We start from the raw sequence: 22,368 nt of genomic DNA, 5'->3' as shown, positions 1-22,368 counted from the left end.
GTTGGAATGACGATCTAAATCAGCAAGCCTTGTGCTAGAAGGCTTTTTCCCTTCTCCCCCCCACCCCCCGGTCATCCTCTACAAAGCGGGAGAACAAAATCTGTCCCGAAAGTCCGAGCTTCTCCAAGAAAACCGGAGAGTCAGAAACCACCCCGTACGCCCAGCGGATATCGCCAACCTAGCCCGGGCAGCGAACTTGGAGCTCCTCGAGGCTGGATGACCGGAGGGACCCAAGGCTCCGTTACCTGTATAGGTAAGTGAGTCGTGCGAAGCCTAACGCGTGCAACAAGTCCGGATGAGGACGCTTCGCGCGTGGCTCAAGCGGAAATTCGCGGAGCAATTAGAGGCTTACTCAGCGGTGAGGAAAATGCGCTTTGCGCCTAGAGAAATGTGCCGGGGCCTGATATCCCGGGGGAGCGAGTCGGCTGCAGGCGGTGCGGCCTGCCCGAAGCGACACCACCGACTCTCAGCCCTGCTCCGTTTCCACCCACCGTCTTCAGAGGGCGGAGAGAGCCGGGGGGGGGCGGGCAAGACGGGCCTGGAGTCCCTCCCTATTTCAATCGGGAACCTCCAGGCCGAGAGTTCCGCCTTTCCCTCCGCCCTTTCCCGGTGGCTGTTGCCGCTGCTCCCGCCGTCTGCCTGGGTCGCTCCTGTGGCGGCGGCCACAGCAGGCAGCATGGCGGCCGTGGAAGCCAGGGTGTGCGAGACAGCGGGCTGCAGCAGCGAGGCCAAGCTGCAGTGCCCCACCTGCATCAAGCTCGGCATCCAGGGATCCTATTTCTGCTCGCAGGTAAATCGCCGCTGCTCAGGGCGTTCTTTGCTCGGCAGCGGGCTGGGCGCCGGGAAGCCTCGGCCGCCGAGCTCCCCTGACGGGCGCCTAGTACGAACGGGGCCGCGGCCGCGCCAGCCCACCTTCCTTTCTGTTTCGAGTCTGTGGGTTCCGGGGCGCGGGGCTTGCCTGCGCCCGGGGGCACGTGGGGCGGCTGCTGCCCTCCCAAGTCAGGTGTGACTCAGGCTGGCTGGGCCCGGGCCTGCTTTCTGGCAGCCCGAGCACGTTTTGCTGGGAAGTGAGGATCTGAAATTAGAGGGACTTCATCCCGTTGCTGAAATTTTCAGTATTTTTGTTAGCAGGGGTTTCCCTCCTCTCTCAAGTTTGCCTCCTCTTCTTCCTTTGGTTGTTGCTAAGGGGGGAAAGAAGGCTAAAGCACTATCATGCAACCAGGAATTCAGTAGAGCTAGGGACTACAGTGTCCATTGCTCCAAGTGATGAGAGTTATAGTCCAACACGTCCAGCTCTGGTAGGGGAAGAGTGATCTAAAGCCCTAAATCACTTTCTCACAGTTCCTCTCTCCCTACCTCCACCCCCACTTTTTATAGGTTTTTCTGCCCCAAGAGCTCACATGTCAGAAACGAAAAACCTAAATCAAGGAAAATATGAATTGTTACACCTTAATTTTTATGAACAGGCCCCAGAAATGCCGAAGGATAAAGCACTCTTGGTTGTGTGTCTCACAATATTGCACTTCCATGCCTGCCATTTTTTTTCTTTCTTATTGGATCTGTCATCAAGATTCACAAGACAGATTTAGAGAGAAAAAGACTAGGCAGGGCTGGGTTCTTCCTGTCTGTCAACAAGTGATTGTTGTTGCACTCTGGATATTTTAGTTTATTGCAGAGGGGATTTTGCCAAACCTTTTCATCTAAAAGGAGCCTAAGGGCTAGTGTTTTGGTGTTAGCTGTATGTAGCAGGTTTCTGCTCCGAGTTTGAGGAAAATCAGACCTTGGCACAGAACTATTTTAAATTTTCCAGTGTCTCAGTGGTTCTGAAATGCAATCATAATTAAAAGTGATTCTGAACATGGGTTGGTACATTGTCTTCACGTAATAACCATGGATTTATTTCCATAGTTCTGCTTTTAAAATCAGGTGAGCCTTCTTTTTTAGAAGAAAAACCTTTCTCCCTTTTTCCAAGTTCTGACATTTCTGTCCTCCATGTGGAGCATTCCTCTGAATCAGCATCAGCTCTTGGTGACTATATGGACATATCTATGTAGTTTTATTGACATTAGTAGAGAAGTGATTTGCTGTAATTTTCTTCAGAATGGTTTTTCAATTTCTCAGCCTTGCCAACAGTTCTGTGGTTTCCTGGTGGTGTACTATCCAGGTACATGCTCTTATTTGAAATTAGCCAAAGTCAACTAGGTGTGCCCCCTGAGCTGGGCCATGAAAATTGGGGGAGCCAGTTATATGGAGGTGTCTTTTTTTCCTACTGCAAATCATGTTCAGCTACACAACTACATAAATCTGATTCATTTATTCTACTTAAGAATCCTGATGTTGCCTTCAGTGGGACCTGAAGCCATATTTTTATACACTAGAGAAGGCATAAAACATATTTTTGTCCATTAAGAATGGCATGAGTGTGGAGTTTCGAAAACTCAGAAAAATTTGTGTATGTATGTAGTAAATGCTTGTTTTAAACATTGTATGGGTCTCTGTGGTATTCATGCAAATACATGCATGCTGGTTTTTTGAGAAAGAAGAAGCCTTTTGCAATATTCTTTGGTTATAAATACTTTCATTTCATTGGCTTCAGAAGGGTTTACTTCTAATTAAGTGTGCTGGAGGCCCCAAGATTAGACTCTGTTTCAGTTGGATTTTTAAGGGTTATGAAGTGTTAAATTGATTTGGGTTTTTTTTTAAGAAATCAGTACTCGAAAACAAATAAGATAAAAAAAATTAAAAAGGGAGCAACCACCTCTGTATCAGTAGCAAATTAATGTTTAAAGATGATGGGAGTTGGCAAAAAAGGAAATGGGAACATCTTTCAGTATTGTGAGTATTTTTGCTTTTCTTGCAAAGATAGCAATAGGGGTAGTTTTACAAATAAAATGATGGAGAAAGTCATGCTTGCTTTTAAAAGAACTGGGCTAAGGAAAATATTTGCATGGGAGACCAGGATGAATCAAGCATACTGAATATATTTTTGAAGGATAAAAAAAGATAGGTGTGAAAATGTTGAACATAGAAGGAATTCAGCTGTCCACCTTTTGTTGGTGTTATGGAGCTGCCATTTGCAGTGGCTGCTCCAGGCTAAGGTAGGCTCCTGAAAAACAGGATTGTAGAAGAAACCATGTACATTAGCCTTTCTCAACTTTTTGACCCTGGAGGAACCCTTGAAGTATTTTTCAGGCCTTGGAAAACCCCTGCACATTCAGGCTCAGATATAGGCCAGAAGTTACAAAATTATTATATTCTTTGGTGGGGGGGAGATGGGGGGTGATAAAATTTGATAGATAAATAAAAAAATATTTGTTTCATGTGTAGGCCTGTATATATATGCATTAACAGTGTTCTTAAACTAAAAATAAGAATGGAACTTACCTCTTTAATGTGAAGTTGCCCGGATTTGAAATAATTTTTTAAATAAATCATAATCTCCCAGGGAACCCCTAGTGCCCTCTCGTGGAATCCTAGAGTTCTAGAGAACCCTGGTTGAGAAACCCTGATCTACATGCTGCCCCAGGGAACGTATGGGTTCCCTGGGGCATCAGGGATTAGCAATGGTGGGATTTCCTCACCATGATTTTGCTTACTTTTTGTTCAGTGCTGCATGAAAACATTCTTTCTCAGTGGTAGATGGTGGGTACTATCAAGCAGTGCTGTGAATGTTATCGTTTGGGCTCCATGAAACTGTTTTTCCCCTAACTTTGAATGTTTTGAGATCCCATAATTTATTTATTGTGCTATTTACAAACTCACCTGCAAGCCTTGTGTATTTGCTACAAATGCCAGTGTAATCAGAACAAATACTATTGCCATAAAATATGAATGGGATCCATGTTTCCAGTCCAAGACTAAAATAAGGTATGTTTTTAAAGTGTTTCCAACAATATTAGGCTTATGCACTTATATGTAAAGTGGCTTTTGAGCCTTATCATTAAAAAGAAATCCAATTAGTGTGTGCTGTTTGAACTGAAGTACAGTGAGCTGTTCCTTCATCTTTCTACAGTGTATGGTTCAAAGCCTGTGGAACTGTGTTATCCATATAAAGTTAATCTGTTTCAAAGTATTGCTAAATTTATATAATTTGCCTTTTTAGGAATGTTTTAAAGGAAGCTGGGCTACTCACAAGTTGCTACACAAGAAAGCAAGTAAGCAAATATATTCTTTTGATTTTATCATACTTTCCTTTATCAAATAATTATAAAATATTAAATCATTATAAAATCATTAATTTTATATCAAAAGTGATATCAAATCATTATAAATGATTTTTATATCTGTAAATCTGTAATAACTCTGGCCTAGTTGTTATTGATGTAATAATCTGGGTTTGCAGTCTGAACTGATATAGATTGAACAAGATCAAACCTCCCAGAGCCCCCCTTTCGGGGGAGATGGGTGGTAGCAAAATTTGAATGATAATTTGAATAATAATAATAATAATGGTTCATAGGGGACCAAATGCTCTTTTGTATAAAACAAAATGGAAAAAAAAGATAAAACCTGTCTATGTGTTGCATTGAATGATGGTTTGCTTAACTATGGCTTGTTGAATTTACTCAATTGGCTGGATTGATGTACACATGGTTGACAAAACAGCTGGATTCACAGAACACAATAGGCTCTACTAAACACACCATATTGTGGCTTAGTATGATGTATAAATCCAATCTAGATGTCAGGAAAAAAAGGGTTTAAATTATCTTTTTCCCTGATACTTTCTAATTACTATATAGATTTTCTTTATATTTTATGGAAGAGCATTCAGACACATGGGAAGCCACAACTGTAGTTTGCAGTGGTACAGCCATGAAAGATATCTGATACTTCAGTCCTTTCCTTAAAATATTTCTGATTGCTTTCTAAATTTTATGTGGATAGTGGTTCTTACACATTTGTAGGTTTCTGTGTCTGCATGAGACCTTGGGCTTTAGTTTCTTAAACAGTTGTGATCTTTCACTACTTCAGAAATGCTGCAAAATGTGGCATATTTAAAAATAAGTTCAGTGTGATACAGAGGACTTTTTAAAGAAGTGTAACATCGGCACAGTAGAGTTTTGACACTGTAAATCTAGGCATGTCTCCATTGAAAATGGGCAGGGCAAGACGAGGCCTATGGTTTTAATGCTGGCTTGGTTTGATTTCTTTTTGATAGCCTTTCAGCAAAAATGATCCTCTTTAAGGTATCAGGGTTAGATTATATAGGAAAAGCAAGCATGGGGAGAAAAATTTAAGAGCTCTAAAGAATAGAGTAGAAAGGAGTTCCATCTATCCATATAACTTTTCAAATTCTTTTCTGATGTTTGATGAAGTATCTTGATTATCAGTATTAAAATCAGTGTGATTTTGCTTTTGTTTTACAGAAGATGAGAAAGCAAAACGGGAAGTTTCTGCCTGGACTGTAGATGGTGACATAAACACAGATCCCTGGGCTGGTTATCGATATACTGGGAAACTCAGGCCACATTATCCACTGGTAAATAGCTGAAATGTGTCACTTTGTTCAGTTTTCCTACCAGTCAAACCACAGGAAGATAATTCCTTCGTGTTTGTTCTCCCAGTTAGAGAACATGGTTGTCCAATTACTTTTTAAGATGTAATTGGTAGTTATTTTACCATAATGTATATCAGACAATTTAAAATACCCTACTATCCATTACAGGAAAGAAGGAAGAGAGAGTTTTATGGAAACTAACAGATTATCTTATTTATCCTTCATGAATCAAGTCCACTTCCATGATGGCTTACGTAAATTAGATTTTTTAATCTCTAAGGTGCCATACGATTCTTTGTTTATTCTACTGCAGTAGACTGTCCCTTTTAAAAACATAGTACTCCAGTATGAAGAAGAGCAAAGGAAACATTAGTCAAATCTATTTTAGTGGATATTCCATAATATAAGACCTGGGCTTTATTCCTCAAATATTTTTTCAGCTTGGAAATGACTGTTCATATAAACAGCAGCTCAGCTTGATGAGAACAAATCAGGTATTTTAAAATGTGTTTTTTGTAATAATAGATAATAATTATTTAATCTCAGCAATGCCATAATTTAAATTGATACTGAGTACTGCCACTGAAGAGGTCTTCCAGCTTCATAAAGGCTCTGAAAAAAGTATTTTAAAGGCCTTTCTAAACCTTGGGAGGTGCAGATAGCATAGAGAGTGACTAATAGTGTCTACTTGTATTGTTAAGACGAACAGGATTTGTTAAACATGGTTATTGAGTAAACAATAGTAATTTGCTTTGAATGTAACATTAAACCATAATAAGTGAATTCATAAACCAAAAAGAACCAAATTACTATCTTTTCCCGTTATGTATGAACTAACACGTAGAGCTGACTGACAAATAATTCGGTTCCTGCCCTGATATGAAGACTGTTGATAATAGCTGCTAAGAGAATGTTCAATTTTTTTTTCTAGAAGTAGGAGATAAACTCAAATAGTATCTTAGTCTTTGAAGAAACACTAACCTTAAAAGATAATTTCCTGCTATTATAGGTAGTTGGTGGTGGTGCTGACAATTGCAGAATCAGAAACCAATGAAGATAGAATAACTTCGATTAAACATATTAGACTTATAGTTTGCTTTTCTAATAGTTCAGAATCAAATCATGTCTGAGTTTCCAGATATGTAGGCAAACCATGGTTTAGAGCTCTTTGAGCAGACAGAAAATGGAAGCAGGTACAATCAGTCATGATGTAGAGATAGAGTTGTATTTTTATGCTGGGCTCTCCTGAGACACAGTTATAACTGGCTTCTCAGCACAGTTAATGTGATTTGCAAACCTATTTCAGAATGTGTTTTCTGTTTCTGGTAGGGCTGTTATGACATCATACTTGCATCCTTAGGAGCATAGGAAACTGTTTTATATAAAGACATATTATTTTTCTACCTAATCCAATATTATCTATTTACTGTAGATTGGCAGGAAAAATCAGAAGTTTTAGGCAATGTTATTTCCCATCATCTGCTGTCTGGAATTGAATTTGCTGCTTTCTATATACAAAGCACCTTTTCTATCACTGATCTGTAGTATATCCTCTTAACAATAGTTTAGAGTAGTGTTGGAGAGTATGTAGCTACATCTTAGCAATGATGGTGGCTGGGACTGGTGGCAGTTGTAGTTCATCAGCATCTGGAGGATCACAGGTTACCTTTCTTAGGACATTGTACATTATCCTTACATTTTATATTTATTATTTATTATTATTTTGTACATTATCCTTAGTAACATAGGGCATTGAGGCCTCTTAAAATGATAGGAGATAGGGATTCCTGTCGTTTAAGGAGGCTTCTATGTCAATTGTAGTTTTGGAATGCTTTTTGACAATTGTAATTATATCTGTCTCTTGCCCATTTCATACATTCTAGTAAGCCACAAATGGGTTTACAGACAACAGTGGCTAGGCTCATATAATACATGAACCCAAAACTAGACAAACCATCTTATGACTTAGTGTGATATATAAACCTAGTTACTTCTTATGCTAGATATATTGTACTTCTCAATACTTGGAAAGAGGATGTGAGTTTGCAAGTTATTACAAGCACAGGACATCTGCATGCTCTTCCTTTATCAGGAAATCAAGTAGCTGCCTCCCCAGTGCAATTACAGATCAAGAAATCTCTGTCCTGACAAACTGAGAGATACATTAGAGCTGAAATAATTGCCAATATTTCTGTAAACTAATCTTTTTCCCTTTCAATAAATTTGGTTAAAGAAGACTTTGAGAATCTTGTTCTTTGGTTATAAGGAGATGCTAAATGTGTGACATAAGGTATGAATATTGTAAAGTATTTTAGATATTGCAGAATAGGACACTATCATTCATATAATAATGCCTTTGGTAGTTTGCAACATTTAGCACAAATGAGAACTCCCAGTTTGTTGTCTTGCTGGTGAGTCTCTAGAAGATCTGAGATACTGGCTCTGTACAGGTGCTGCAATTCCTAGTGCATCGATCTGAGCACAGTCAGTGTGATGTTTGAACTAGGAAACTTTTTAACAGTTGGAGCAACAGGCTTCCTGCAGTGCAACCCCAACCCTTAAAGTCAAGGGCATGTTACCTTGTTGGGGCTTGTTGGTTCAACTCCAAAGGCAAGGCAAGACAAGGCAGCAAAACAAAAATGCAAATTAAAATGTAATTAAAAGCAATGTGTATTTAATATTTTCCCCTTCTGTAACGTTGAATATTTCAGTTCAATAGAAGTTTTTTGGAAGGCTCAAATAAGGCTTTGGGAACCGCAGGTGGTATGCCACTGTTCAGAGTTATGGAATTCTATGTTACCTCTAACATCCAGTTGTCAAACTGAGATTTCATGAGTATACGATTACTCTAATAGCTACAGAAAGGAATGGTGGAATTATTTCTACTGAAGACTTGGCTATTGCCCAAACTTGAGTATTTGTTTATCATGTTTATTTGGGCTTCATTCCTATAGCTCAGGACATTTAAGCTACAGCCGCCTCAGATGAATCCTCATCAGAGCGACAGGATTAGGCAACTTGGGTGCCAGGAGAAGGCTGTTCCCTAAAGTCTCAGACTGGACCAGAAGTTCAGAAGCAGAAACAGTATTTTCCATGTCTTCTGAGCCTATAATTTAAGCATCTAAGCTAGAAAAACTCTCTTGACTTCCAAGCCCAGGAGTTCAGTGTGATTGCTAGGTTTCAGAGCAACGTACAGAATGGTGGAGAACTGCAAGACTTTAAAGACAGGCATATTGGGAGGGTTACTTGGGAGACAAATTTCTCTAGGGTGCACCAGGCTTTGTGGAACTAATGATCCCCAGAGGAATGTAGTTGAAGTTCTGTGTTGATTCTTCATATAAGTCTTGAGACAAAGGCAGCGAACATTTGTGTGCACTTGTCCTTGTCTCCTTGCCTGGATCCTGTCCAATTTATTCTGTTAGATTCCTGAACATCTGTCTATCTGGAGTATTGTCCTCTTCCATTGGATCTCTGGAATTATTTCTATACTTTGGGCTCTTGGGCTGCACTTCTAGCTACTCTTGCTGCTGTCTCCCCACTGCTGTGTCTCCTATTATCTGACACCAGCTTATCAAACTACGCACTTGGCTTGCTTAGAAAGGAGATTTTAATACATGCTTTCATTTGATTTGAAAGTACCCATTTTATAGTTTGTTTTCTAGCAACTGTTATCCACATTCAGAATGACTAAGCTAATAAATATGTTTAAACAGATCTTAATTGTGCTTTATTTAGATGCCAATGAGGCCTGTGCCAAGTTACATTCAAAGGCCGGATTATGCAGATCACCCCCTAGGTAATTATAGCCATGGTACAACTTTCATTTGTTGAGCCTGTACTTACTTTAAGCTGTGTTAACTATTTCTTTTTCATAATGGGTGTGTCTATAAAACATTTGGGTATATTATGCAGCAAGTTTAGTGACCAGTTGCTTAAGAAAATAAGAATTAAATAACAAAAAAGCCCAAACGGTATTTTCAAGCAGAGGTGATTTTTGAATTTCACAAGCTAGCATTAGCCATAATACTTCTGTTGGGTAACAAACATTTTGTCACAATACTTCGCAAGATATCTCTGTCAAATATTTTACTTCTGAATGAGAAAAATTAGGGGAAGTTCGAATAAGAAGACGTGTCATATCCAGGGCTTGTTTTGCTTCTATCTTTGTTTTTATTAAGATCCTTTATCTTTTAAAATTCCAGCTACAGTATATTAGTAGAGTTTATATGCAAAACCTACCATTGTGGAATGAAACGTTCTGATACAGAGCATTTCAACACCAGAGCATGCTCATTTTTCATCTGGATCTCAGCTGATCCAGCCGTATAAGAGATAAGCAGTGCCCTAATAGATCAGACCTCTATCTCATCTAGTTCAGCAGTCTGTTCTCACAATGGCCAACCGATTGCACAGGGAAGCCCACTAGTCTCCTAGTAGGTGGCTTTCAGAGGCACCTACACTGCCATCAAGCTAACAGCCATATCCCCATGGCTTCCATGAATTGGTCCTACACTTTTTTGAAGCCAGCAAAGTTGGTAGCCAGCACTACATTTTGTGGTAGTGAATTCCAAAGTTGAATTACACATTGCATACAAAAGAATTCCTTTTGTCTGTCCTGATTCTTCTGAGATTCAATTTCATGGGTGACCTCTGGTTCTAGCACTTTGGGAAGGGGAAAATATCTTCTTGTTCCCTTTATCTATACCATAAGTATTTTTGTACACCTCAATCATGTCCATTCTCATTCACCTCCTTTCTAAACTAAAAAGCCCCAAATGTCGCAGCCTTTCCTCACAGGGAAACTGCTCCAGCCCCTTTATTATCTTAGTTGCTCTCCTATGAAGCTTCTCTAGCTCTGCTATATCATTTTTGAGGTGTGGTGCCCAGAACTGCACCCAGTATTCCAGATATGGTCAAACCATTGAACCATTGATTTATTTGTGAATGCTATGGTAGTTTACTGAAAGTAATCTTCCAGAGATTTTGCATAGAACCAACAAGAAACATACAATTGTTATTAACATTTATTGCACATAGATACTATTTCTCAGTATAATTTAATGGCTAGAATCTGGGACTGGGAGAACCACAAGGTTTCCTGGGTGATTTTTGAACAATCATTATGTCTCAGATCAATGTACCTTATTGGGTGTTATTGTTGGGATAAAATAAGAGGACATCTTTATATATGCTGCCTTGAGCTTTCCAGAGGAAACATAGGATATCAATGTATTGGTTATCATAATGGTGATGATGCTTCCTTTTAGGTATGTCTGAGTCAGAACAGGCCCTTAAAGGAACTTCTCAGATAAAGATTCTTTCTTCAGAAGATATAGAAGGGATGCGAGTTGTGTGTAGGGTGAGTTGATACTGTACAACATTGGTTAAAAGGACGTAGAATCTATAAAGGAATGTCTTTGCATGCTTAGCTTGAAAATGTCATTGCATAAAGATATTTTCAATTACATGGAAAGTGTTTGTCATAATGAATAATTTCTGTTCCTTTGTCTTGCAGCTTGCTAGAGAAGTATTAGATGTTGCTGCCATGATGGTAAAACCAGGTGTAACCACTGAAGAAATAGATCATGCTGTTCATTTAGTAAGGATACTTCAATGAGGTTCTGTTTTTTGTTACTATACCTTAAAGCTTAGGTACTGTGTTTAATAAAGAACAGCTTAATAGTTTCCTGCATAGTCCATAGTGCCTATATAACATTAGTCCATAGGTCCCCAATATTGCACCTGTAGCACCAGTGCATTCCTGAGACTTTTCTCAAGCCTGCCAGACTCTCTGTTCTACCTGACTTCAGTTTTCCCTGATACTTATAATTAAAAAATAGGAAACTAATATGTTGCCAGGCATCACTTGTATTTCCAAAAATGCTATTGGGTCCCAAATAGATCCCAGAGGCATTCTTTAAAAGAAATGTGGGGGCTGCAGCCCAGTGCTTTGTTGGGAAGCATGCCCTTCTGTCCAGAAAAGGTTTGTTGAGTTGGTAGAGTTTCTTGCGGGGGTGGAAGGAGTGACGGAAAGCAACCTCACTAGTTTACCTACTGGAAATGAATTTTTTTGTGACTGGTCATAGTCTCCATGACAGTCACTTTGTATGAATTTCCATAACATGGTTACAAAACTCCAACCGGCCCTCCAGGTCTAAGAAGATAGGAGAATGAAGATTTGCCTGCCAAATACATGTCTTTAAGACAACTAAGTACAGGAATTCCAAAGATTGCTCATCAACTTCTGTGCTTCTAGCCCCTGACTTAGAAGGCTGCTGCAGTTTTTAATTAGTATTCCAAAATTTCCTCTCTGATCACCTTACCCACAAAGCAAGTTCCATAAACAATACTTGTGGGAATGTCATTGCTACTTACAGTATAATCCTGTTTCTCTCATACTGCACTAGCCTGTGTATGTTAGCAAATTCCAAGGAGGCCGTAAATGTATAGGTGCAGTACCCATTTTAAAAATGATCTTCCTTCCAATGAAAGCAGTAATCCCTTTTTGTAGGCATGATCTCAGAAGGGTTTCAGGCTTACACATTTCTGCGACATTTAGCTGGCCTGGAATTGTGAGAAAATTTAAAGAAAAGTAAAACTTAGAAAGAAATGACAGCCTATTTGCATTTATATAGGACTTCCTTGAAGAGGTTCACAAAAGGTAGGATAATATTAATCTGAAAGAATAAAAGATTACTATCAACCCTAAATTGGACATAATATGAGGGCAGATTCCTGTTTATCCATTTAGCCTTAAAAGATTGTTGGATAAGCAGCAGCTCTTGGATAGAGGTCTTCCCTGGTGTCTTCAGTCAGATCTTCCATTGAGGGGCACTGGATCCAGTGATTCCAATGGAATCCCTTTTCCAAGTCTTTGATTTTATTATTCTTTTTATTAGAAGATAGCAACAAACTAGAACTTGCCTAAGTCTATCTGCAGTTTATGACAGAGCAGAATCTTGACTGGGAGCTTCTTGGTTCATAGTCTAGTTCTTTGTATTACCTGCTGATAACTAGTGATAGACATTCTTAGGAAGTATTCCTGACTATTTTATATGGAAGAATGTGAAGTGGAATATTTGTTTGTAGAGCCTCAGGTAAAAATCTATGCTTCACAGAATTTTTCAGGACACACACACACACACCCACACACCCACCCACCCACCCCTGAAAAGCTTGGGATATGAATGGACACTTGTTCCAGGGAGGTATTATTTGTCCAATCCTATATGGTTGATTTTAGTTCATCATCTTTCAGAAATTAGGCTTGCTTAGACTTGCTACATTTATTGAGACTACTCTTCAAAATATTTTTGAGTGAAAAGCCTATTTTAAATTCTTTTTCAGGCATGCATTGCCAGAAATTGCTATCCATCACCTCTGAATTACTATAATTTTCCCAAGTCTTGCTGTACATCAGTAAACGAAGTGATCTGCCATGGAATTCCAGACAGGCGACGCTTACAAGAGGGCGATATTGTTAATGGTAGGAAACTTGAAATAAATATTTTCGTAGGAAATAGGATTTTGGAAGGATATCACCATTGGACAGAATGTCTATGTAAACATCTGTCCAATGGTGATATCCTTCCAAAATATATTGTTTTGTTTTGCTTTGGGGTTACCAAACTCCAAAACAGATGCTTTATTCTTTATTATAATTTCTTCAAAATTCTGCTGGGGAAGCCTATTGGTCTTTAGTGCATTCATCTCCAATTTGGCTAGTTGTGTACAGAGTGCAACTGATAAATTATTTTTGTTTCTTTAATACAGCTTTTACAGTTGTACAAAATTAGAGCTGTAAGCCTTATACCAGGTCCTTTCTAAAGTTTTTCTCTGCATCTTCCAATTAACTGTGCCCCTTTTGGCTGTCAGGCTTTTTGACAGGAGCCTGAACCAAAAATAATTCTTTTCAAGCATGATTCCCATGGAGTTCTCTTTAGGAAGACTTATTGAGATGAAAAGAATAGAGAGGTAGAAGAATTTCAGCAAGTGAACTCTTTCCAATTTAGATTAAATATATCTCTGTGTACATCATGACAGAGACTTTCTCATTTTCTTTTTCCTGTAATGTAGCAAGGAAGCAAGTGTCTTTGCTGAGAATGGGAATTTTGCAGCTGGTTGTATATTTAACTCTCTCTTGAATGTTTATCAGTCTGAAAAACAATCCTTGCATTGCCATAGAAGATTGTAACTTTATAGAGCTGATATGACTGTTTCTTCAGATGCCCATTGGTAGTCACTATGAGAAACAGAAACTTTCAGTCTGATCTAACAGGACCTTTCTATTTTTAATGGCTGACAATTCTGCGCTAAGCAAAGGAGTTTGGGTGGCTTGACTATCATGTTGTTAGGATATCCATTTATACAGTATTTTCAACTTATTTTAAAATATTAGTATGCCATTCATTCTGCAATTCTGCCGAACCAAGTCTGAGTCATCAGCAGTCAGCTTGCTGCACTTTGGATCAGTTTCAGTTTCTGAGCAGTCTTCAAAAGCAGCCCCAAATGAAACACATTACTTTGATTCAACTGTGAGGTAGAAAGGGCAGGAATAATAGCCACTACAGCATCCTGTTCCAGAAATGGTTGCATTTGGTTCTCCAGCTATAGCTGAGCTAAGGTTTTCCTGGGCACAGTCTCTTATCTGATGTTCTGGGAGGAGTTTTCAGCCCAGGAGAACCCCCAGATCCCAGACTAGATCCTTCAGAGGAAGCATAACCCCATCAGACACTAAATACGAATTTATACTGGCTCTAGGCAATTTTTGGATAAACAGTCACTCTATCTTGCTGGGATTTCATCTGAGTCTAGATGTTTTGTCCCATCTAGATCCTAGCAGCCTTCAGACACCATGTAGCACATCTATACAGCTGGGTATCATTATGAGTTGGTAATATCCTACCTCAAACTGATGGATTATCTTTCCCAATGGTTTCATGTAGATATTAAATAAAATGGGAGAAAGAGCTGAGTCCTGGGGCACCCCACACTATGTTTTCTGGTTTTGTGATGTGTTTTATATTTGTTCTGTAGCCTTGTTACGATTGCAAAAACAGATTATGGAAATGCAGTGTTCCTTTTGTTTCTTGTAGTGGACATTACTGTTTATCGTAATGGTTATCACGGGGATCTCAATGAGACATTTTATGTTGGAGAAGTTGATGAGGGTGCAAAAAGATTAGTTCAGACAACATATGAATGCCTAATGCAAGCAATTGACGCAGGTAAGAGCTTTCTGGAAGCTGTGGCTTTCATGACTTATTTTCCTTTTGCACATCTCAGACAGAAGATCAGTTATATTGAGTCCTGCCTCCCTTAAGGAGTCTGTCTCAATCAACATGCCACACTGTTCCAAATTGCTATGCAAGGCTATAATTTTATTCCATTTGGTAGGGATGAATGGCTTTTTCAAAATGATTAATTTTAATAACATAATAAATGGTTTAAATTAAGTTTCATAAATCGATCATTTTCAGAAGCTCTGGTTAAACATTAATGGAATGTCAAGTTTAGAATTCTTTGCTAGACATCTGACAGTTGCAGTCTGTTTATCTTATAGAATCTATGTTCTTGCATAATGTTGGTGACAAATTAGAAGTGTTTTGAGGCAGATAATGAAAATGAATTAATGTAACGTAAGATGAAATTTAACCATCTCTTTAGGCATCCTAAGCTTTTAAAATGATTATTTACTGGATGCATTTCAAATTCTCCAAAGTCCAGTCAACGAGCTTATAACTGACAGCATAACAAAAGCATGGATTAAACTGATTATCAAAGTTTCTTCCCCTGGAGCTTTAGCATTTGCAGAGGAAACTAATACTCATATTACAACATATTTGTTTTGCTCAGGGAATGACTAAATGGTTGGGTTCAACACTAAGTTTTTATTGCAAAATCCATAGTGGGCTAATTCACAAATAATTCACAAATAACACTAAAACCCTGGAGAAAACCAGAAGAAACTCTCTTCTGTTAAAGCACAAACATGGTACTTGTAATTAAAAGAGAAAGAAAGTTTAAAATATTAAGACTCTTAAGGAGCATACAGAAGTGGGTATATACTTGTCATGATGTTGATCTGCCTACCCTAATTATTATGACTTTCAGATTGAAGGCTTTCTAGCTCTTCCCTTTTCCTGCCACAGTGGTTTGCAAGACACTATTAAAACAATGTTCAGTAAAACCAGCATATTGAAATAGGTCCCTATAATGCTAAGCTATAAACAACAGCTAGGTTCACACATCACCCTAAGCCCCAAACCAACATAAGAAGAGCACTTAGGCTGAATCTGGCCAGAGGTCCATGTTGTCAGCATTCCTTGTCACACCGGGACCAAGGAAATAGAAGGGGAATGATAGCTCTCTTCAGTAATTGCTTCCTGACAGTTGGCAATGGATACTGCTCATGATTTCAAAGGTAATATAACAGCCATCAAGCCTAATAGTTGTTGATAGCCTGATCCTCCATGAATTTGTCCTCTTTTAAAATTGAGTTGGTGGCTACCACCCCATTTGATAACCATTCCACAAGCAACGCAAACTACATTATGGGTTAGTTACAGCTATGGAACTAGTGTCTGAAAACTAGAAATGGTACTATCTTTGGGGCAGTAAGTTGGAGCCTGGGCAGTTATCCAAACTTGTTCTTCCCTAGAGTTATTCTGTTCAAATGTAACTTTCTGTGTGTCCAAATCTGAAACCCTTATATTTGAAAGTACTGGATCAGAGACTTCCTTTTCTTCATTTTTTCTTGTCATAAATTCTAAGCTCTTGTGTAATCCTCTGAGGGATAATATGCACATGTGCAAAAGAAGAGGGTATGGTATTATGTATAAATACTGATCTTTGCTTTCATTGTGATTTCTAAACATATGCCTTGCTTTGCAGTAAAACCTGGTGTACGGTATAGAGAATTGGGAAATATTATACAGAAACATGCTCAAGCCAATGGATTTTCAGTGGTTCGGAGCTACTGTGGGCATGGGATTCATAAGCTTTTCCACACTGCTCCCAATGTGCCACATTATGCCAGTAAGTACAAGCAGTATCTGCTGCTGGTGGTGTGTTGCTAGTAATCGGTAAGCAAAGAAAAGGTAATTGAAATCATGTACTGTACTTGAGATTTCAAAGAGTTAAAATAATAAATATGCCTGTCTCAACAAGTGAGCAGGTGCTTCCCCAGCTGAGGAAGGGTCATTCCATAGGCTGAGCACTGCTAGTGAAAATACCCCAGCAGCCACCTGCTGTAGCACCCAGGGAAGTACTTCATATACAGATTTTAAAGTATTTGTATTAGCTGTGTATTGTAACAGAAATGTGACTGTTGATATCACTAAAAAGGCTTAGAATATGTTCTCCTGCATGGAATACTTACTATTTTCTCAGATATATATGCCCTTAGCTACTGTATACTCAAGAAAACAGTAAATTTAGATTTTTAAATCAGGGTTAAGCAAGCAAGCCATAATGCCCTGATTCACACATCATGCTAACCCATAAAGTGTAGGTTTTTATACATTAAGGCAGAATAACCATGTTATGGCTTAGATGTTAAGGCATGCACGGATGGCATTTGGTGGCTTGAGTCTCTGTTGATTCCCATGAAGAGACGCAGCTAGGTATACTGCCATAAGCCACATTACTCCATATAAGTCCTCTCTGCCACTGATGAACCAGGGAGGAGGGAAGTGGCAACCTCTTTCATTCCTTGCCTGACCAGGTAGAAAAGTATTTGCTAAAGACTAAATCCCTTTCCCAGAATGAAGAATGAGCACTGCTGGATCAGTAAGAATTCTGAATCTTTCTTATATATAGCAAAGCCACAGACCCAGAAGAAAGTTAAAAAGAGAGAAGGAATGAACAGTTGCTTTCAGAAGAGTCTGATTTCTGCCAGCTGTTCTCTCCTGTCCAGGATCTCACCCAAGCACATACATACCAGGCCAAATTTACACAGGTCAGATTTCAGTCCAGAAAAGACAAAAATGATCTATAGCACAACAAGGCTGATAGATTCTAGCTTGAAGTCCAAATTTGCTAGATATCAGCCTAGTTGCTGTTGGTTTGGGCTTTGCTTTTACTTGGATGGGGACTACCCTCCCTTCTTGTAAAAGTTCACTTGAGGGGGTAAATCAACTATCTTGTTTGTCTGCTCCTTACTTGATTTTTCCAGTAAATTTCTCTGCCCACTTCCTGGATAGATGGTCCTTGCAATGGCTGGACTTCTTGAAATGAAAATTTTCCACATTTGCTATAGATAGAATCATGGCTTCTTTAGCTAAACCATAGCTTGTTTTAAGGCTGTGTTTATACAGTCCAGACTGAGAAGTGAAATATGTGTATGTCTCCTACATTGTCTATATTCTTTCCTTAAAAGTAGGGGAACAATTCAGGGAACAATGCTTAATTGATTTGAAAAGGCCAGACTCATATTTTGACATTTTTGGAACCTGTTAAATATTTGCCTTGGTTTGATGTAGATTCTTGTTCATTTCCTCAGTTGGACAAAGAATAATGTGGCTGCATGGTGATTTTTTTTTTAATTGGAAAGTGAATTCAACAACTCACTGAGAATTTAAGTATATATTTAGCAAGTTTATTTATTAAATAAATTGATATGGCCACCCAGCTCACTCACAGGTGACCCCGGGCAGCTTACAGAAATAAAATTCATTTCTATAATTGTATTATATGTATTTTATTTAGTTAGTTGTATGATTTATGTAGCCGCTCATCTCATACAAGTGACTCTGGGCAGCCTACAAGAATTTAAAACAGAAAAACCCATGATATATAATCCCAGGCACCCAAGGATAAACAATAACCCCACTCACCGAAAAAAGATCACATCAACAACAGCATGTACGTATACATTTATTTGAGGTGGGGAAGAAATCACCAGAATTGATTTTACCTGGAATTGGCAGCTACAAATGGGAAAGCGGAGATTGCACAGGATTTTTGTCAATTCATTTTTTCTTCCTACTTTTTGTTTTGGGTGAGTTGTTCTATATTTGGATCTAGTTTTAAATAACTCTATCCAAAGTACTTTACAGTAGAGTGAGTTTGTTTTTTAGTGTCTACTACTGTATCACTGTAACACTTTAGCATTGCCTTGTATTTTACTCCTGTCTTGTCTCTGAGAATTGATCATCTCCTAATAATTTTTTATGGTACTTTTCAGAAAATAAGGCTGTTGGGGTAATGAAGCCTGGCCACGCATTTACGATAGAACCAATGATCTGTGAAGGTAATAACACAGTTATGAATCTAAGGGGTTCTACCTCTAACTAGAAATTCCGTGAAGTTAGTTTGACAAGGAACTATATGTATGAACCTTTCCTAGTCACTGGCAAGCTCCCCACATCTTGTAAGCAAAGTGTATTCCAACTGTTGAGCAGAAATCTTGCTGCATAATATTTTTGTGTCATTACATCTTGTCTTGAAGACGCAAAAGATTGCGTCCAAGACTGTTTTTATGTTGTGCCTAAACTACACCTTACACTTTTCTTGGTGAGATCATACCAATTTTCAAAAAAATCAGTAATAGCAATTTGCTTTTTAAAACTATGCACAACTGAATTGTTAAACACACTTTTGAGTTTCATGTTTGGTAAAATAAAATTATAAGAGGTAATTGTATTAAAAGAGTCTGAGGTGGCCTTTTTTCCTTTTTTAAAAAATTATTTGTAGGATATTTTTGTACAATCATTAAATTTTAAAGCACCTTCAGATATAGTAATAGATTTGTCCCTAATACGCCAACCCCAAGTTGTAATGCAAATCTTGACTAAGTTAGTTATATACTACACAGTAAATTAGTTTTCACATTTTCTGGGAAGCAGCATTTTTCATAACAGATAGCTTTTTTCCCCAGTTAACTCATATTGACATAAACCATTTAAATTTCCACATATTGGCATATACTGGATCCCTTTGCATATTTTTTTCAGAGATGATTTGTTAAAAAATATAAAAACTGAGTAATAAGGATATGTATCCTATAAGTAGTCTATGTTACCTGTGGTCTATGTGGTAATACCCAGCATAGAATATGTGAATGAATGTTGTACGGATAGCAAGACTATTCTAATGATCAGGGACTGGGGAACAAGTTCTGCCTCATGCTTATTAAAATTAATTGGCTGGGGGAAACACTGCCATTTAGCTAAAAGATCAAACTGGGCTAAAAGAGCGTAGTCTTCTCTGGGGATTAAAAAGTAAATTCTGAACTGAGAGAAGGAAGATAGATGCTTTTGAACTGCGGTGTTGGAGGAAAATTCTGGGAGTGCCTTGGACTACAAGAAGATCAAACCAGTCCATCCTCCAGGAAATCAAGCCAGACTGCTCACTTGAGGGAATGATATTAAAGGCAAAACTGAAATACTTTGGCCATACAATGAGAAGACAGGACACCCTGGAGAAGATGCTGATGCTAGGGAGAGTAGAGGGCAAAAGGAAGAGGGGCTGACCAAGGGCAAGGTGGATGGATGATATTCTAGAGGTGATGGACTCGTCCCTGGGGGAGCTGGGGGTGTTGACGACCGACAGGAAGCTCTGGCGTGGGCTGGTCCATGAAGTCACGAAGAGTCGGAAGCAACTAAATGAATAAACAACACAAATTCTGAACTGTACCAATACATTTTCTTGTATGATTCAGACCATTTTTAGAGGGTGGGGAGAAGTTGCCTCCCAAAATAGAGAAGGAGGGAGCCATTAAGTATATGCTTTTATCCAAGATGTTTGTTGGGGAGAAAAGAGCAGAAGCAGGTAGAAGACATAGAAGCTTGCCAGCTTTAATATACTTCTTCTAGAGATAATGTTTAATGAAGAACAGGCCAAACTGTTTATAAATACATATGCCTAAATAAAAAGCTGAAGCTCAACCTTTTTCTTGTTTTTTCTTTTAAAAAAGTAATCAATTGATGAGGCTGTATCTGTTGTGTTATGCTCATTCTCTGTGTTGAATCTCTTTTTGTTGTGTTCTTTAGGTGGGTGGCAAGATGAAACCTGGCCTGATGGCTGGACAGCCGTTACCCGAGATGGCAAGCGATCTGCTCAGTTTGAACACACACTCCTAGTCACAGATACTGGGTGTGACATCTTAACCCGGCGGTTGGATAGCATTCGTCCTCACTTCATGACCCAGTGCTAGTATAAGCCACATGGAGAGCTTGAAATGAGCATCTGTACTATGCATTTTACTAATGTACAGGATGAAAGGGGGATTTTATCACCTGTTTTCTTGTCATTGCCTGTAGGTAAGAGAAATGCAAATCTGCATTGTACAACTTGGAAGAATCTGATACAGAGGACCCCAACACTGTTTGAACTTTTAAAAAGAATTTCCAAATAGCACCCCTTTAATTCTCCATTCCACCCACCAAAACAAAACAGCAGCAGCAACAAAAAGCTGGGCTTCAGATGATTTTGACACTGCCAGAGTTGTCAGCTGTGTACCTGAGACAACTTTTTCACAGTTAATGTGAGATCTTACCTTAGGTTTTGAACTTTTCTTGTTCCAAAGGCAACCCCTGCTTAGCTTGTGCTGCAAAGGCAGTTTTAAACAGGCTAGGCTTTCATCTGTTTACAACTCAGAGGTGGCATTATATACTATAAAAATGAAACTAGTACTGTGTACTAGTCCCTTCTGAACCTTGTCTGCCTTTCCTTATACCATTTTGGTTGCCTGTCGCAATTGTACATAGAAGTACAATAACTACTAGTTAAGTGAAGAGAGTTTGCCTTTGCCCAGCGGTTCTCTGTGAAAAGCCGTGAAGTGGGGCAGGAAGGCCAAAATTACTGAGATCCTGCCTGGTTTGAGCTTTTACCAAATTGCAGCTTTAAGATGGGTAGCACTTGACAGCCAACAAAGTTCTAAAGTTTCACTGGTAGAAAGCTGTTATTTTTAAATTGAAACAGGGAAAAAATGGAAATACAAAGAGTTCCCGTTCGCCATGTATATTATATATGGTGACTTTATATGACTTCATTGCCATGAACAAATGTTTGTCCACTGTAGAGACCACTTGATATCAGCATAATTTCATCATGGTGCCCTAAATGATACTTGGGATTGTGGCATGCAGCTGTCAGGATCTGGATCAGTAATGGCTTCTTTTAGTCCATAGTGAGTCAAATCAGCTTCACTGCAAATTAGAGAAGAAAACCTTTGCCAATAGTGATGAGAACTGGTCCACAAACAGGAAAGTAAGATATAATGCTGCATGTTTCCCATGGCAAATTTGATCACATAATTATTTTTCTGAAATGTTCTTAGGCATTTAACAAAACAAGGTGTATGTCCTGTTCCACCTAGCCAATGTGATGCTTCATCAGAAGGAAGCTGTTGTAGTAAAGATGCCTTTGAAAGGTGCAAGGATTGGACAGCCCTGGAAATCATTCATCTTTCCCCAAAAGTTCTTAGACCAGCAGCAAAGGTGTGATAATGTCCCCCCGTACTTTATATGAGCTTGTTATACAGATTTACTGCTGTTGATGTCAGGGAAGGCTTAATTTTGTTGGCCAGTGGCTGTTCCCATCTAGCCTTGTATTCTGTAATGAGAATGATTTTTCAACCACATTTTTGATTCTGGTGCCTACTTCATCCATACAATGTTGAAGTGCAGAAATGGAAATGAAGACAAATAAAAGTCATAAGATCATGGGCATAATATGCTAATTTCTGTTCTGTGTCTTGTACATTGTTAGTTATAAAATAATTGTAAAGAGTTTAAATGATCTCAGCTTCCATCAGCAGTACCTGACTTTATTGTTCTTTGGAGGTTTAGAATAGTTGTTACTAAAAAAAATATCAACCTGTTTATAGAAAGGAGATTAGAAGTCTGGATGGTTGGCCTTAAGAG

At 38.8% G+C, this 22,368-nt stretch overlaps 1 protein-coding gene across 2 annotated transcripts; it reads left to right on the top strand.

Annotated features, from left to right (window-relative positions):
• Positions 1 to 598: 598 nt before the first annotated feature.
• On the top strand, positions 599 to 22,167 carry METAP1 (methionyl aminopeptidase 1). 2 transcript variants are annotated; one of them, XM_063310712.1, is made up of 11 exons: positions 599 to 790; positions 4,103 to 4,154; positions 5,370 to 5,482; positions 9,236 to 9,296; positions 10,768 to 10,859; positions 11,016 to 11,099; positions 12,848 to 12,986; positions 14,596 to 14,727; positions 16,394 to 16,537; positions 18,687 to 18,752; positions 20,494 to 22,167. In XM_063310712.1, the coding sequence occupies exons 1-11, from the start codon at positions 677 to 679 to the stop codon at positions 20,655 to 20,657; spliced, it is 1,161 nt and encodes a 386-aa protein (XP_063166782.1). In that variant the 5' UTR covers positions 599 to 676; the 3' UTR covers positions 20,658 to 22,167. The 2 variants fall into 2 exon arrangements, with proteins under 2 accessions (XP_063166782.1, XP_063166783.1); XM_063310713.1 differs by lacking the exon at positions 599 to 790 and adding an exon at positions 1,201 to 1,298.
• The last annotated feature ends 201 nt before the right edge of the window (positions 22,168 to 22,368 follow it).

This window comes from Candoia aspera, chromosome 8, assembly GCF_035149785.1.
Source record: "Candoia aspera isolate rCanAsp1 chromosome 8, rCanAsp1.hap2, whole genome shotgun sequence".
NCBI lineage: Eukaryota > Metazoa > Chordata > Lepidosauria > Squamata > Boidae > Candoia > Candoia aspera.
The sequence above is the reverse complement of the archived record's forward strand: the minus strand, read 5'-3'. Positions and strand labels throughout refer to the sequence as shown.

Coding starts and splice junctions, on each gene's coding strand:
- METAP1 (XM_063310712.1), top strand. CDS start 677: ATGGCGGCCGTGGAAGCCAGGGTGTGCGAGACAGCGGGCTGCAGCAGC. Junction 10,860..11,015: donor GGATGCGAGTTGTGTGTAGG/GTGAGTTGATAC, acceptor TTTGTCTTGCAG/CTTGCTAGAGAAGTATTAGA. Junction 14,728..16,393: donor AATGCAAGCAATTGACGCAG/GTAAGAGCTTTC, acceptor CTTGCTTTGCAG/TAAAACCTGGTGTACGGTAT.